Source organism: Delphinapterus leucas, chromosome 16 (assembly GCF_059928025.1).
Source record: "Delphinapterus leucas isolate spDelLeu-1000000601 "Yukka" chromosome 16, BTC_Dleu_Yukka2, whole genome shotgun sequence".
In the NCBI taxonomy this organism is placed as follows: Eukaryota; Metazoa; Chordata; class Mammalia; order Artiodactyla; family Monodontidae; genus Delphinapterus; species Delphinapterus leucas.
Genome location: NC_143144.1, coordinates 55257385 through 55274710, shown reverse-complemented (window position 1 = coordinate 55274710; position 17326 = coordinate 55257385). Strand labels below are relative to the sequence as shown.

General features: G+C 42.8%; 1 protein-coding gene across 2 annotated transcripts in view; it reads left to right on the top strand.

Moving 5' to 3' along the window:
• Positions 1-17326, top strand: part of SORBS1 (sorbin and SH3 domain containing 1) — a 241929-nt gene that overhangs the window by 108427 nt on the left and 116176 nt on the right. For both annotated transcript variants that reach the window (XM_089897262.1, XM_089897261.1), the window contains exon 2: positions 13768-13812. In XM_089897262.1, coding sequence (XP_089753388.1) covers positions 13768-13812 — 45 coding nt within the window. The remainder of the gene's footprint in view (positions 1-13767; positions 13813-17326) is intronic.

The following is a 17326-nucleotide window of genomic DNA, read 5'->3' as shown; positions in this document are numbered from 1 at the left end:
AGAGCAACAACTGAAATCCAAGTTATTTATTCTAGAGTCCCTCTACACCTTTTACAGGTGTGTGTGGGTAAGGGGGTGTTGATGGGTGTCATTGCTCCCTACAGGCTGCCAGAAAGTGCTGTGTGTGATCTAATTCAGCTTAACGTCCCCCAGTGAACCCTCTATAGAGAAGTTAATATTGTAAGTACTACAGGGATATTTTAAACATTCATAAAGGGGTGTATTTGTCAGCATGTCCCCTGATCTTTCCCAGGTGAGTCTTGAAGCTTGGCATTCTCTTGGCTGTCGTATTCCTACAGTGGAGGGCAGTCCATAAATGCTCTTTCGTGCTGTCTTTAGCGCCTCATCAGGGTTTCAAGGCTATTAGTCTTCTCAACTACAATGTAAGGTCTCTGAAGACAGGCACCATCTCTTATCTTGGTTGATAAATTTGATTATTACCACAGCTGGATAAAAATGCCCCCTGAGATTATCCATCGCTCTCTCTTTTTTCAAATATTTATTTATTTATTTATTTAGGCTGCGCCGGGTCTTAGTTGCGGCATGCAGGATCTTCACTGCAGCATGAGAGATCTTTAGTTGTGGCATGCAGACTTCTTAGTTGCGGCATATGGGATCTAGTTCCCTGACCAGGGGTCGACTTGGGCTCCCTTCATTGGGAGCGTGGAGTCTTACCCACTGGACCACCAGGGAAGTCCCCCATCTCTCTTTTTAAGGTGTGTCTATTCTCTGAACAGTCTTCATATACGGGCATCTTGCTTCTGGCAGGGACTGTGTTGTGCCTCTTTGGGTGAGGATCATGGACTGGAAAGAGCCTGGGCTTGGGAGCCAGCACCAGGATCTTTCCTACTTGCTTCTGCAAGACTCTTCAGTGAGTCTTTTCACTTCCGTTGAGGCTGTTTTTTTTATTTGCAAAATGGGTATGGGAATCTTATAAGGGGTTCTCAAGATTAGAAATGATGTAGGTAAATGGCTGGTTCACAGTCAGCATTTAGGAAATGAAGATGGTTCATCTCTCTGTTCTGAAGCCTGTGCACAGGACCTTGCATAGAATGCATGCACAGTAAATGGATCTTGAATTAATGGTGGTTCCTTGAGACCTGACCTTAGAGGGCAACTCTGAAGTGTCTTAAAATATGTTTTTATGAAGAGTGTCCTCCATTGCCTGATTTTGCATAGGAAGGCAGAGCCAGAGATGGATTTCTTGGTTTTTAGATGCTACTTCAGTTTTTAAAGCCTGACGTTTTATACAGGTAAGTATTGGTAATATCAGCTTCATGATAAGATATGCAGTGATTATATTCATCAGTCTGTTAAAGCAATAAAAGGATAACAGGACTAGACCAGCAACTCTTCGCTAGAATACGTTTCCTCGTTTCCTTTTATAACAACACTTTACAATATTTCATGTAGATTTTAAAATTTAGAAACACCTTATGGAATTAGGTTTTGTTCATTTCTTTTTGTAGGTGAGTAAACTGAGGCTGAGAACCTAAGGGCCTTCCCAATTTGCAGCCCTGATAGAGTTTGGTTTCAAACCCAGTTCTTCTCTTTTTTTTTTTTGCGGTACGCGGGCCTCTCACTGTTATGGCCTCTCCCATTGCGGAGTACAGGCTCCGGACGCGCAGGCTCAGCGGCCCTGGCTCACGGGCCCAGCTGCTCCACGGCATGTGGGATCTTCCCGGACCGGGGCACGAACCCATGTCCCCTGCATCGGCAGGCGGACTCTCAACCACTGCGCCACCAGGGAAGCCCCTGACTCTTTTTTTGTAGTGGTTTTCCACAGCCACTAAACACATATAGAAACCGTTAGCACGGTATATTTTTCTCCATCCATTTACTTTTAATCTGTGTCTTTATATTTAAAGCAGTTTTCTTACAACATAAAATTGGGTCTTGTTTTTTGATCCACTCTAATAATCTCTCTTAATTGGTGCATTTAGACCATAGATGTTCAAAGTGATTATTGATATAGTTGGATACACATATAGCAGCTGAAGTCAGAAATGTGTGTGTGTGTATATATAAAATGTTTATTAATATATAAATGTATAATAGATGCCAACTGATTTCTAGGTCATCTGGTCTGAGAAATAACATAGATTTTAAAAAAGCCAAAAACTTTTTATTGAATGCTTGCTATGACCTTGGCACTATATGGAATATTTTTAGTGATTTTAGCTTAGTTGGAAGAAAACTCATTTCAGGAATTTGCACTGTATTTTCAGATACTTGGCTGTAGCTTTTATACCTGATAAACTTAAATTGCCTAAAGTTAGTGCAAAATACAATTAAAAGAGAAAAGTAGCTAAAGTACTGCAATTTACTGAGTGATGAATGGAAGTCGGTGTCTCACATATATTGCCATTAAGCATCAAGGATCTGATGCAGTCCTCAGCCTCCAAGGTCTGGGTTCAGGGAGTATTGATTCTGGGCCTGACTGTATGTGTTCCACTTCAGTTATTAAACAAATGCTGCTGAGAATAGAGGTTTTCTCAGAAAAGATGATGTTTTCAGTGTTTCTATTGGCTGTTTGCTAGGTTAGTATACTTTCAGTAAAATTTCAGAACGTCTTAAGGAAAACAAGCAATTCCTGAATAAGCCAGTATTATGAATTGAGGTATTTATGTATTTGCAAAAGACCCAGAGTCTTTTTACTGAATGGAACTTCTGTTCCCTCATTCCTCAGTGTGCTATGGGCCTGTACTGCAGATGTCTGTATGATATACGATGTGGTAAATATGTGGCCTTAGGAATTTTGTGGTTTAAAAGAAAAGTTGAGAGGAAATTAGGGATTTTCTAGAAGTGTGGACACCTCTCCTGCCATACCAAATCCACACTTCTTTCCCGTGCTCAAGCTCTAAAAGACCCTTTTCAGCTGTTTAAGATTTTTTTCAGCCACCCACAGTAACTTCTTCGTCTCTTTACCGGTAGCCTATGGTTCAACCTTGACTCTCCTGAGAATTCAAAATGCTTTCATTCATGCTTTCTCTACGGGTAGACATTGTGTAGTAACTGCTTCAGAAGAAAGACGTCATCTGTATCCTGGGCTTGCCTTTATTAGTTTGAGGTTGCGTGTTTACAATTTAAACAGAGCTAAGATGTTTTGCTGTTATCTAACGGATTTGGGCATCTGCCCTTGTTTCAGTTATCTAGATTTCCTAAGTGGAGGGTTTCGAGTGTACCGGATGCTGTAGTTAGACAGCTTTGTTTTGGTTCTGTAGACACAGCCATATTTGGGAAACACACACGTGGGCCGGTGCTTGTATTTAAGACTTGTCTTGGTTAACAATGCAGGCTTAAGAAACTGTGTGTGCCCAGCGTTGTACATATAAAGAGTTTGAGGAGCTCAGGTCTCTGGAATGCCATGGAATCAGGTTAGGAGCAGGGAATTGGCAGCGAGCAGGCTTTGGGAGTAGTGGGGTACTGTGTGTGTTGTCACCTGGCAGCCCCTGTGGACTATTTTAAGATGAAACGTTTTGGTGTAATTGCTTCTTTAGGAAATCTAGCTGAACATTCCAGTCACTTTACTGCCTCCCTTGTCCTCATAAGGAACTGCATGGGAGTAGTTTGGCTTCATTAAACAAAAGCAATCACTGGCAATTAATGTTGCAATTCCATATTTGGGGTATTTGTTATGGGTCCTGAGAAAGATTGCATCATGTGGGGCTGCCATGTTCTAATGGACAAGACTGTTAGTGGCTTTTTTTTTTTTTAGCTTGTCTGCTAGAATTTGCTCTTCAAAGTTCTGAAGATTACACAATTGCATATCAAATGCCAGGGATAAGATTAAAAAACAACTTCCTTTCATTAAAAAATAAGTGTATTATAATCACATTATATGCAATTTGGAAAATAGAAATGAAATTTAAAAGTTACCTATAATTCCATGCTACCATATCATTATGAGAATTTGGGCATATTTCCTTTGAAGTATGTGCACATGTTTTGGTTTTTACATATTTATAATCAGAAACATCACACAGAACTACATCCTGCTTTTTATTCACCTAATCTCATAAGAAGTGTTTCCCCATGTTGTACAGTCTACATAACCATTATCTTCATAACGGTTCAGTCCACCCAGGGGGTGAGTGGCCATGTAATCGGCCCCCTGTCACTGAACACAAGAGTGTTTCTAGGTTTTTACTATTAACAAAGTTGTGGTAAACATCTCTGTCTACGTAGCTTTATTGTCATTTGGTGTTCTTTCTTTGAACGGGATTCCCCTAAAGCACAAAGGGTGTGAGCTACATTAAGTCTTGATGTGCTATGCTGAAAACAGTGGTAACAATTTACAGTGTCAATGACCGTAGGAAAATGTCAATGTCTTTGCATTTGACCACACTGAGCGTTAGTGCTTTTAAATTTGTGGACTAACTTAAGAAGTGGGAAAAATGGTTGGCCATTATTTGAATCTTCTTTTTAAACTAATGAGGTTAAGTGAACATTTTTCTCAGATTTGTTTGCCTTTTTTCTTGGAATTTCTTCATGCCTTTAACATTTTTTTCTTGGCAATAAGTATTGAGTACACTATAAAACAAGGATATTAATCCTCTCTATTATGTTTGCTGTAAACCATGTGTTGTAGTACATAACTTGTAATCATATATTATCTCCGAAATTCTATTGTCTGAAGCTCAAATAATTTTGCATGTATAAAACTTGAAACTCTTTTGGGCTGTGTTTTCTTATTGGCAATTTTGTTGGCAGAATCAACTTTGCATGTTTATTTAAAGATTTCATTTAAGTATAAAAGGGGAAAAAAAACATTGCAGGTTTATCGGTAGCTAACTTTCCAACTCCGGATCTTGCTTGGCCTATCTCTGGCAAGGGCCTGAGATGAGAGTGTGATGATTTTAGTGGGAGCTTGGACATGGGATTTCTGAATTCTGTGATTATTAAATAAGTCTTATTAAATGAATTCCTTATCATCATGACTTTCAATAGTGATTAAAAATAAGACTAAACCAAAATTAAAATCTTCCATTTTTGTTGGGTTGGTGGATCTGGTGACTGGGATTGGCCTTAATGTTTGGGGAGGTTCGGGAGAGGGCATTAGTGGGAAGTAACAATGAGATTAAAGACTTGGAAATGGGAAATCTTGTTCAGGATTCAATAGGAATGACAAATATGATACACATGGAGTTTAGGGTTTATTGATACCTGGTGGAGATGAGACTGGAAAAGTAATTGGGACTTCATTTTACAGAGCCTTATGGTATTTTAAGGAATTTGGACATTTAGACCAATGTTTCCCAAAGCATGACATTTAAGGTGATTTTAGAAGGTGTGACGTTGAACACTTAAAAGATTTTAGTATTTATTCATTCCTTGATTCTCTCTCCTTGCAGAATTTATTCCTCTTCTTTCTATGCTCCTGTAACACTTAGGTCAGATCACTAGCAGAGGGTTACCTATCATATTATATTAAATGGGACATGTCTGTTGTCCTACAGCTCCGTGGTGGCCTCAAAGATGGCAAATGTCCAATTCACGTTGGTTTCCTATGGGCCAAGCACTATTCTGGGTGCACAGTAGGTGCTAAAGTAATGCTGTTGGAATGGTATCATCAGGTCTGTGTTTTACGTACCTTATTCTTTCCTGGGAGGTTTGCTGCCTTTTTTCCTTTTTCCCTGTACCGCCCAGCCAACCCTTCTGAGTTTATAGGGGCCCCGCAGATTTTTTTTCTCCAGTGAAATTTGACCGAGGAACTCTTACACTGCTAAAGTCAGAACGTGTCGGGACATGGGCTATAGGGTGATTCTGAGGCTTATTAGGACATTGTAATTGTCTAGGAATGAGGTGGTGGAATAGAATGGTGAGTGTGAGGATGGAAAAGCAGAGGTGGCTGGGTTGTGTGAGTCATGAAGGCAGAAGAATTGACAAGACTAGGCAGGTGGCAAGGGAATGAGGAGACAGACATTCACCCCACCAGTACTAATTGGGTGCCTGCTCTGAGCTAGGCACCATACTGGACAGTAGGATACAGAGATGATCAAGACACTGCCCTGCTGGAGGGGCCTCACTGTCTAGTGAACTTGATTGGCGGAGGGGAATCCAGGAAGGCAGGGTGGGAAAAAATGAGTAACGGACTTGGCCAGTAATCTTTGTAACTGATTATCAGAACACTTTGCATTGTTCAGTGAGTAATAGGGTGATATCAGAAGGTTATAAGGGGGAATTGGCACTGGCTAGTTCATGAATTGGCTGTGGATGGTTGCTTCTCATCTGGAATTCAGTGTTCATTGCCAAGACACAAAGGCTGAAGGTGCCCTGAGGAGGAAGAGGGATAAGAGGCTAAGTAATATTCCATTGTATATATGTACCACATCTTCTTTATCCATTCCTCTGTTAGTGGACATTTAGGTTGCTTCCATGTCCTGGCTATTGTAAATAGTGCTGCAATGAAATAATGCCATTTGCAGCAACATGGGTGGACCTAGAGTTTACCATACTGAGTGAAGTAAGTCAGACAGAGAAAGGCAAATATCATATGGTATCGCTTATATGTGGAATCTAAAAAAATGGTACAAAGAAACTTATTTACAAAACAGAAATAGTCACAGATGTAAAAAAACAAACTTATGGTTACCAGGGGGGAAAGGGGGGAAGGGATAAATTGGGAGATTGGGATTGCCATATACACACTACTATATATAAAACAGATAACTAATAAGGACCTGCTGTACAGCACAGGGAACTCTACTCAATACTCTGTAATGACCTATATGGGAAAAAAATCTAAAAAAGAGTGGTTATATGTATAGCTGATTCACTTTGCCATACAGCAGAAACTAACACGACACTGTAAATCAACTATACTCCAATAAAAATTAAAAAAAAAAAGAAGAGGGATAGGAGGGAAAGTGGGCTTAGTAGACGGAATAAAGAGCAAGACTAAGGGAAACTTCCTGAATCCGTTTTTGCACCTAAATAATAAGGGGATGGATTAGATTTCTGGTTTCTGAATTTTTTGTAGCCATACAACCCGTTTATCCAAGGAAAGCTCAGCAAGTATAAATGAATGAAATCGATAAAAGCACAGCTGCCCCGTTAGCCTGAGGGGGCTCATGGAACTTTCTTCCAAAACAGGTGGAAAACCATGAAAAGGGGCTAGGTAACCACGGATCCTTCTGGTTCTAATAGTCCAGGTGAAATCTTCTAGGAAGTGAGCATGCAGTTGGAAAGGAATGGGGACCCAGCTCAGGGTCCTCTAGCCCTTTAAACTCCTAGAAGAACTGCAAAGATCCTGTTCTAGAAGGAAGAGTCTCATGGCTCAAAGTAAACCAGTCCACAGTGACGTTTACAAATCAGGACCAGAAAGTGCTTGGGAGGAGGAAGGAGTTAACTGTCTTAAATTCAGTGGCAAGGTCAGTGAGGCCCTGACCACTGCAAAAACTCTTGCGCTTGGCCATGTGTGTGCACTGGAAACCTTTCTGAAGGCCATTTTAGATAACTGGTTAGAACGGAAACCACGTTGGAGGGATTCCAGGAGGAAATGGGAGGATGTGGGGGATGACCTATTGCTCCCTCTCCAGAAGCATCGGTCTTTCCACAGAAACCGTGGGCTTGTGCTGTTCTGAGCCCCCAGCTGTGTCATGGGATTCCAGGCTGAACTTAATGTCAGGGTCGAGTTTATCCTAACTTCCTCCCCTTGAAAGGAAGTGTTAGGGACTCAGTGTTTATCCCTTCTAGCTTTCTGAAGAGCCTTCTGCACCCCCTCCAATAATGCAGAGAGTGCATTTGAAGAGAAACGACATGATTAGAGATTGAGAAGAAGATGAGCTGTCAAAAAATTGCAGAAACGTACCTTTGCTTGTGGATCAGCAAAGTATAAAGCAATAAGGCCAAGCATGTATTCTGGGGCTTTGTGAGCTGTGCCTATTCTTTTCAAGCCACTGGAAGTAGCTGCAAATATATATGCATATGTATATATGTGTATGTGTGTGTATGTGTGTGTGTATATATCAGGTCGGCAGATTGGATTTCAAAGCTAGAGTATAATCAGGGTCTGGTCGAATGGGGAGCTAGCTTCCTGTAGGCAGCTACAGTGGAGATAAGGAGGGTCTTGGTTATTTTGAAGGTAAGACTTGAAAGTTAGGTCCTGAAGGCTAAATAGAGATGAGGGCAAAGTTCCTGACTGAACACCCACCCACTAAATGCTCAGTCCTGAGGATGACACAGCGTCTCCCTTCCAGAATCTTACAATTGTGTGTGTGTGTATGTGTATTTGGGAAGAAGCAATGGAGGCTAAACACCATAGGTCATAGGGGAGGCTGGAGCATGCTGAGTGGGAGGTCAACCAGGGACTCATTCTCTTCCAAGAATCTTTGCTGGACCTTGAATTTATTTTTACAGACAAACTCAATTCCTCCCTTGTCATATATCCCTGAATCATCCATATAAGGAAGGACCTTCTTTCCTTCCCCAATAAACAACCCATATTTAGTTATTGGATTCTATTTCAGCTGGGAGCATGAGCAACTTTTGCTTTTTGGTAATTATTCCCTCTGTCATCGAGACTTATCAGAATTATAGGGTTGTGGAATTAGAGAGGGACCGTGCAGAACCGTTAATTATCTGGATGCATTCTTAACAAGACTGGCAACTTCACATCTTGTTCTTTTGGTGGAATGTCTGTTGATGCTGTGGTGTTCTGACCAAGCTCGGTAGGTCTTGACAGCCCGAGGGGTGGAATGGCGGCTTGAGCCTAGCTGGCCCACCCAAACCATGACACTGTAGCTTCCTGCAACCCGCCGGGGGAATTGCTGCCCACTTGTAGTGGTCCAGCTTTGCCACTAGGTGGCACTGTTCATCTTTTTTGGCTTTTAACCAAAGGCACCTGCCTCCTTTGGAGGGGACTTGGGGGAGAAATTATAAAGATGTGCCATCATGTTCTCAACCAACTCAAACTCTTTACAGCTTAGTTTTTAAATAAATATTAAGTGTCAGAAATTTTTATGTAAAATAGACTCGCATGTTTAACATATGAGGGTAATACTTGTACTATCTCTAAATAAACTGTGGGCATTAGACTGTGACTTTTAAAGCTTTCAGCGTTCTCTGGTCAGACTCAGTTTGTGCAGCTTCCTGATTGCATCCCCGCCGCCCTGACTCTCAGCTCTTCAGGTTGTAGAGACAAAACTGTTTGCTGAGCCACTTGGGATTCCCCTCTGGATGGCCTTATTCAGGAGAGAGGAATGAAGATTCTCCTCTCCCACTGAAACCTTTGGGGCCCCCTCCTCCCCCTTGTGCTGCTCAAGATGCCTTGGTTGCAAACGACCAGACATGGCCTCTGGTTAACTCAGAATGAAAGGGGGATTTATTGGCGAGATCTCAGGTAGTTCAGAGTTTACAGGAGGCAGGCGAACCACACTCAGAACAGGCAGAAATTCAAAGAGGCTGAGATGGATGGACTCAGAGCCAACACCAGGCCCTGGAAGAGTCTGGATACGGTGTCACTGCTGTTGCAACCACCGCCGAGGATGGGACACTGGGCACCGTCCTCGGTACAACTGCCACTGCCACAGTTTTTATTTTGATATTACTTTAAACTACCCCCTGCTTCGTGTCACCTGCTGCCCATTTAAACAACCAAGTGAGAGCATGTAACAGGACCTACTACCGAAAAAGTCTATGTGTGCAGAGCTGGTACCCACCTAGGCATTGTCATTGCTGCCTACTACATCATACATGTTCTTCAAGTACTGGAATAGTGTCCTACCACCCTGGGCCCATTCTCCTTCCATCTTTTCGCAATCCAACCACTAAACAGTAAAACACCTGGCCTGGGGAGGGCCCCCCCCCCCCACCCGCAGAGAGCTCTACACCTGGCATCCACTCTGGTTGGTGGATGTTTGTAGTAAAGTGATGGTTAGTATTTGGGATGCTATCCCTGCCCATATGTACTTTAGGTCACTTTGTAAGTAAGGGTAGTGCTGACATCTAGAAATTACTAGTGTCTGTATTGAGAAATACATAAAATGTGCAAAGGGTGGCCGACATATGACAGATGGTGAAGACATCACGTGTGAGTTGAGGCATCCTTTATGTTTGCTTTATAAAACATTTCCATTCATTTCTTCCCCAGCCTAAGAATGCTGTTGTGCTATGTACTTATTTTTTTAATTGAAGCATAGTTGATTTACAATGTTGTTAGTTTCAGGTGTACTGCAAACTGATTCAGTTATATATATATATATGTATGTATATAATGTATATAATATATATATACTTTTTCAGATTCTTTTCCATTATAGGTTATTATAAGATACTGAATATAGTTCCCTGTGCTATACAGTAGGTCCTTGTTGCTTACCTGTTTCTTATCTATTTCTTAGTATGTATCTGTTAATCCTAAATTCCCAATTTATCACCCCCCCACCCACTTTCCCCTTTGGTGACCATAAGTCTGTTTTCTATGTCTGTGAGTCTATTTCTGTTTTGTAAATAAGTTTGTATCATTTTTTTTAGATTCCACATATAAGTAATATGATATTTGTCTTTCTCTGTCTGACTTAGTAAAATAATCTCTAGGTCCATCCATGTTGCTACAAGTGGCATTATTTCATTCTTTTTTATGACTGAGTAATACTCCATTTATGTACTTATTTTTAAAATTAAGACAAACTCTACAGAGGGAGCTGGTAAATGAATTATGGAACGTTACAGCCATTAAAATGATGACTAAAAATCCAGAAAAATGTTCATGAAATATTTAATTTGAGAACTAGAACACAAAGCTGTCCAGACATTGTTGACAACTATGTAAATGCTATTTATGCAGATAAAGGTTAGAAAGTGTTGTAAAAAAAGAAAAATATTAAGATAACTTCACGGTTGGAAGTAAGTCAGAAAGAGAAAAACAAACACCCTATGCTAACACGTATATATGGAATCTAAAAAAAAAAAGGTGGTTCTGAAGAACCTTGGGGCAGGACAGGAATAAAGACGCAGATGTGGAGAATGGACTTGAGGACACGGGGAGGGGGAAGGGTAAGCTGGGACGAAGTGAGAGAGTGGCATGGACATATATACACTACCAAATGTAAAATAGATAGATAGTGGGAAGCAGCCGCATAGCACAGGGAGATCAGCTTGGTGCTTTGTGTCCACCTAGAGGGATGGGATAGGGAGGGTGGGAGGGAGGGAGACGCAAGAGGGAAGAGATATGGGAACATATGTATGTGTATAACTGATTCACTTTGTTATAAAGCAGAAACTAACACACCATTGTAAAGCAATTATACTCCAATAAAGATGTTAAAAAAAAAGATAACTTCAGTGTTGAAATGAAAACATTTCTATAGTCGTGCTTTAAAAGTTAAATAAATAAAACCTTAGCATAATTATTTAAATGATTTAAAAAATAAAACATTTGGATGCTATCCTGACATCCGTTTTGGCCCTGGGAGGCAAACGAAGGTATCATAAAACCAGGATAGGAAACCACCCGGGCATATGGAACACAGGGGGTTGTGTTCTTAACTGAAAGAACAAATGTTTCCACAGCTTAGAGAACAATCTGAGGGGCTGTTGAAGGTCACGGGTAGTCTCAGGTGTACTTGACAGTGACAGAGGCAAACTTACAGCTGATTTGGGCTGGAGAGAAGGACTTAGAATGATTTCCTTTTAGCCCCCAGCTTCTATTCAGTCAATTCCAAAGACAGTTAACAAGACAACCACCCAGAAAGGAAACTGGTGCCTGACTTCAGCGTTAAAAAGGAGACTAAAGCGTGTCTCTTGGTGCAGACCCTCAGACCATACCATGACCTTACTACAGAATTTATGAACCGGGGAGTTGATATCCTCTACATCATTGCTTTTCACACCTGAAAGTACCTAGGGACCAGCTGGGGATCTTGTTAAAATGCAGATTCTCATTCAGTTGGTATAGGGTTGATTCTGCATTTCTCCATTTTTTTTTTTTTTTTTTTGTGCGGTACGCGGGCCTCTCACTGTTGTGGCCTCTCCCGTTGCGGAGCACAGACTCCGGACACGCAGGCCCAGCGACCATGGCTCACGGGCCCAGCCGCCCAGTGGCACATGGGATCTTCCCGGACCGGGGCACGAACCTGTGTCCCCTGCATCGGCAGGCGGACTCTCAACCACTGCGCCACCAGGGAAGCCCTTCTCTATTTTTTAGTAAGTTCCCAGCTGCTGTTCTGCAGACCACACGTTATATAGTAAGGTTCTACAGCTCATGAAGACTTACTTTTCAGGTTGTCCTTCAGATGTGTTTAGCTAGACCTTACTATTCAAAACATGTGCAAGACTTGTACCTTGAAAGCTACAAGACATTGCTGAGAGAAATTAAAGGGGACCTGCATAAAGGCAGAGAGTTCATTCTCATGAATTGGAAATTCAGTGTTGTTAAAATGTTAATTTCCCCCAGATTCATACATAGATTGAACAGGAACCCATTCAAAATTCCAGCAGGCTTTTTTTTGTTTTGGTGGAAACTGGTAAGATGACTCTAAACTTTTTATGAAAATGCAGAGGACCTGGAAGAACCAAAATGATTTTGAAAAAGAATGAAGTTGGAAGACTCATACTACCCGATTTCAAGACTTACTATAAAGCTCTAATCATCAAGACAATGGATTAGATAAAGACAAATAAATGGAACAAAGTCCAGAAATGGACACACACGTATATGGCCAGTTGCTAAATTGTGTTATGCTAAGTGAGAGAAGCCAGGTACAAAAGATTACGTACCATATGATACCATTTATGTAGGATTCTAGGACTTCCCTGGTGGTGCAGTAGTTAAGAGTCCGCCTGCCGATGCAGGAAACACGGGTTCGATCCCTAGCCTGTGAAGATCCCACATGCCGCAGAGCAACTAAGCCCATGAGCCACAACTACTGAAGCCTGCGTGCCTAAAGCCCGTGTTCCACAACAAGAGAAGCCACTGCAGTGAGAAGCCCGCACACCGCAACAAAGAGTAGCCCCCGCTCGCTGCAACTAGAGAAAGCCCGTGTGCAGCAATGAAGACCCAATGCAGCCACAAAAAAAAATTCTAGAAGAGGTAAAACTATAGTGACAGTAGCCAGTGGTTTTGGGGGACTTCAGATGGGACCATATTAAATGAGAGGGTTACTGTTTGCGTATCAGTGAGTAAGTGGACTGCATTCCCACCTCAAAGCAGTAGAGTGTAGTTCCTAAGTGCCTGGGCTTTCAGGTCGGGCTGTCTGCGTTCCAGAACCAATTCTGCCACATGGGCAGCAAGCCGTTCGCCTCTCTGAGCTTTGCTTTCCTCATCTGTGTAAACTAATGCAATGCTAGTTCTTACCTTATAGGGTCCTTGTGAGGATCACATGAATTAATATATTTAAAGCACCTAGAACGTTTTCTTGAGCATAATAAGCTATATATAATCTTATTATTACTCTCCAGTAATCAGTTTGTGTTGTGATTTTATCTCTCTGTCCTAAAACTTGGTTCTTTCCTTCACCCTCTCCTTGATCCACGTGGACTCATGTAACTTGAGGTTCTTGATAGAATATTATAGGTGGAAGGGATCTTGGATAGTATCTAAACCAAGTACAGTTGACAAAATGGAGGCCAAGGAGTTTGAGTTATGTGCCCAAGGTCAGGTTAGTACACAGCCAACCAAGAACCAGAAGCCTGGCCAAGTAACACCTGGTCCAGCTCTGTTTTATCAAGGCTTATATACGGTGTTTGCATTTTTAATGTGAACCATAGGGATTTATCTCGAACCTGCCATTTATCAATTCCATTGTGGTGTTTGTTTTTCTGCAGAGCCCCAGTTACAGAAGACTTGTCCTATCACCACCATGAGCTCTGGTAAGTCATTTAAAACCCTGTCTTCTTCTTCCTGACAAATCTACAAAACTGGACTGTTTACCCAGATTTCCCTCTTACTCTGAAGGCCCCAACTGCATTTCATTGTTTATTTTTCGAGTCCTGGGTAAGCGTCAAAGCTTTGTCATAAATCGTCAACACAACCTTTATTATTAATGATTTACTGAGTACCTACCCTATGTCAAGAACTATGCTATACACTTTACATGTACTGTGTCCTAATCTTTATAACGGGCTCCCTTTCCCTCGATTTAACAACTTTATTGAGATATAATTGGCATACAATAAACTTGTGGATATTTTAAGTATCTTATTTGATAAATGTTGACATATGTATACACCTCAGTGGCATTTCTTAATCTGAGTGACTGCAGCACAAGTAAACGGATCGACCATAATTGCCCCATAGTATGAGCTAATCCATCACTTCCTTTATCAGGGCAAAACCACCCTTTTGCTATGCCTTTGGTAGTAAAAATCAAGACCTACACAAATGAGCAGTTCTGAGTAGTTTTGGTTTAGAGCTGGGGTAGAAAGCCCGGGCTAGGGAAGACAGAAGGGAATAGGTAGGTACCTGCTCATGTAGCCAAGAGCTGTCAGCTCTCCAGCCCAGGATTCGGGGCAGAGAAGTTTCCATCTGGAGATTGAGGCCCACCTTAGCTACTGAGTGCACCCTGGAACCTCCTGAGACCTGCAGGCAGGGTGGGCTGGGGGATGACCTAGTGGATAGCTCACTCAGGGGCCTCCTAACCCTGAGATATCTCCAGGGTGCTATCAGAGACCTCTGGAGGTTAAAAACAAGCCTTTCCGCTTATTTACGTGCAGTGCCCTTTTAGCCAAATCCTAAACCTTGCCGGACAGTGTGTGCTTATTAGGAGGAGGAGGGCCCAGGTGGCTCAGCTCAGGGCCACACACACTGAGTGTGCGGGCTTTGGCCTGTGTGGATCCTTCTCTCCACTCTCTTCTGTAAGATGGACATCACGAAAGCACCACCTCATGGGGATTTTTGAGGATTAAGTGAGGCAGTGCTTCTAAAGTACTGAGCACTGAGCCCAAGGCCTGTCCAATGTCCCATCCGTGGGTTATCAGCTCAGGTTCCCTCCTTGCGAGGAGAGGGACTGGGCTTGTCCTTGACTCCATGGGTGCTTCTCCTATGCGTGAGGTGGCTACGTCCCTTCTTTTCCCCTCCAGGTGGACTCGGGCACTGCCAGTAGTCCCTGCTTTGCAACTCATTTTTTCTTCTCGCTTGGCTTTTTGTTTTTCCTGTCATTCAAAGTAGGCCAGGGTTTTATTGCTTTGTTTTGTTTTTTTCTTAGCTCTGTAGCCTAAAGTTTCTTGTTCTTCTAATATCAGGATAAGCCTGAACTGGTATCACCACTCCTGGCATGAATAAGGGGGGAAGAAGTGGGCAGGGAGGGGCTGGTCAAGGGTGCAGAGATGCCTGTGGGACTTCTTCCCAAGTTCTCTCTCAGGCGTGATGCTGAAAGGAGGCATTTCCTAGGAGGAGTCCAAAAAATCTGGACCATTTGACCTGATAATTGCGCTCTTGGGAATGTCTATCTTAATTCGAAGGAAACAAAAACATCCACGTGAAGGTGGGGAATGAGTAGGTTCGTTATGTGTGTTTACTTGATGGGAGATTATGCCACTAATAAAAGTGATCATCCGGAAGAAAGCAGCTATGTAGAAAACATTCGTTTTTAACCTTTGGTGGAAATAGCTGCATGTCTGGGGTCACCTGGCTAGTGACTCCTGAGGCAGCCCCAGGCCACCAGCACCGTGCTGCAGAGGTGTGAGTGTGAGGTGATGGAATTATTTTTCCAAATTTCTTAAAGTTTGGTTGTTTGATTAAAAAAAAAACACACAAAAGGAAAGGAAGGACATGGGTCTGGGCCTTGTGGAAGCTCAGAGGCTGCTGGCACTGGGGAGGCCCAAAGCAAGGCCTGTAGTCCTAGGAAGGGGATGGTGAAGAGAAATTAGGGCAGGTGCATAGGGAAGGGATAGTCAGAAACGATGGAGTGATGGAACGGGTGATATTTCTTTTACTTGGATTTCTGGCTTTCTGCCAACACCCTCCTTCCATCCATCCCAGAAATGTAGGTGCAAAGGGGACTTTGGGAGAACTAGCCTTTGTCTGTAGGTAGATTGGGGGCAGTGAACAGGACGGGCCCTATGGGGCCAGTGTCGGGAGGTCATGGCCGCTGTGGCGGGTTTGGGGAGCGGGCACAGGGGCAGTAGCCCTGGTCACATCTGGATCCAGGAGCGCCTGGGCTGGCCTGTCAGTGTAGCTTATGTCAGGGAGGCTGATTGTTAAGAGCCCAGGTAGGGTGAGCAAGTCTCAGCCAAATGAGCTGCTGGGGTTGGGGGCTTTTTTCATTTTAAAAATAAAAAATGTTTATCCTAGCTGGGTTCAAAGAAGATAAGCTGTGGGTGGGATGGACCAGACCAGACTTCAAATCCCTATTTAGTGATCTTAGAGCCCGGCATCCTTTCTGAGCTTCAAATTCCTTATCTATAAAATAAGAGTTCCTAACTTCTAGCTCCAGGGGCCTGGGTATTAAGAATAAAAATGAGGTGCTCATTATGAAATGCTGAGCATGGACCCTCAGATCCAGGTAAATAGAGGGCTTTAAAAACCCATAGCTGTTATGATTATATTTGTGGCTTGGTTTGCTCTTGGCTGCAGGGGACGTCACCCCAAGCACACTGATCACATGCCCCACCTGCTTGTCTTCTCTGGACTGCTGCCGTCAGTTCTGGGACAGGAAACTGGGTGGGGCTTAGGCTGCCGGTGGGCAGTGAGGGTCTCAGTGTCTGCAGCTGAGCAGAACTTTGAAAGGTCTCCACTGGTACACAGGAGGTGACATTCAAGGTGAACCTCAAGGTGCAGAGGATTTCCCCAAGCTAGGAAAGGGGGAGCGTGCATTTCTGGCCGAAGGCCTTGCAGGAACCAAGGCCTGAATGTCGGAAAGTATCTGATGTGCTGAAGGGGTTGTGAGGAGACCGTCATGGAGGGCAGGGGCAGCAGGGAACTGCAGCTGGAAAAGGGCTGGGACCTGTGGCTGAAGTGCCTGGAGTCCGGGATGAGTTGCCCAGGCTTTGTCCCTGGGTAGCTCCTGGTTACTGGGGCTTGTTTGTTGGTTTGCTTTTAATTATCAGGAAGGTCAGTTTGTTCATTTGAATATAACCACTTATGCTAACATACAGGCCATCTCACTGACTAAAAAATGATATTCCTAATGGACATTTGGGGGAACTTGATTCCAAGTTCAATTTGTTTCCTAATTGAAATGATAACATGTATGGTTGAATTCCCAGACTAAACCCTGATATTTTTATTTCTCAAAATAGAAGTGAATTATTTGCAAAGCAGAAATAGAGACACAGAGGTAGAGAACAAGTGTATGGATACCAAGGGGGAAGGGGGTGTGGGAGGAATTGAGAGATTGGGATTGACACATGTACACTATTGATACTCTGTGTAAAATAGACAACT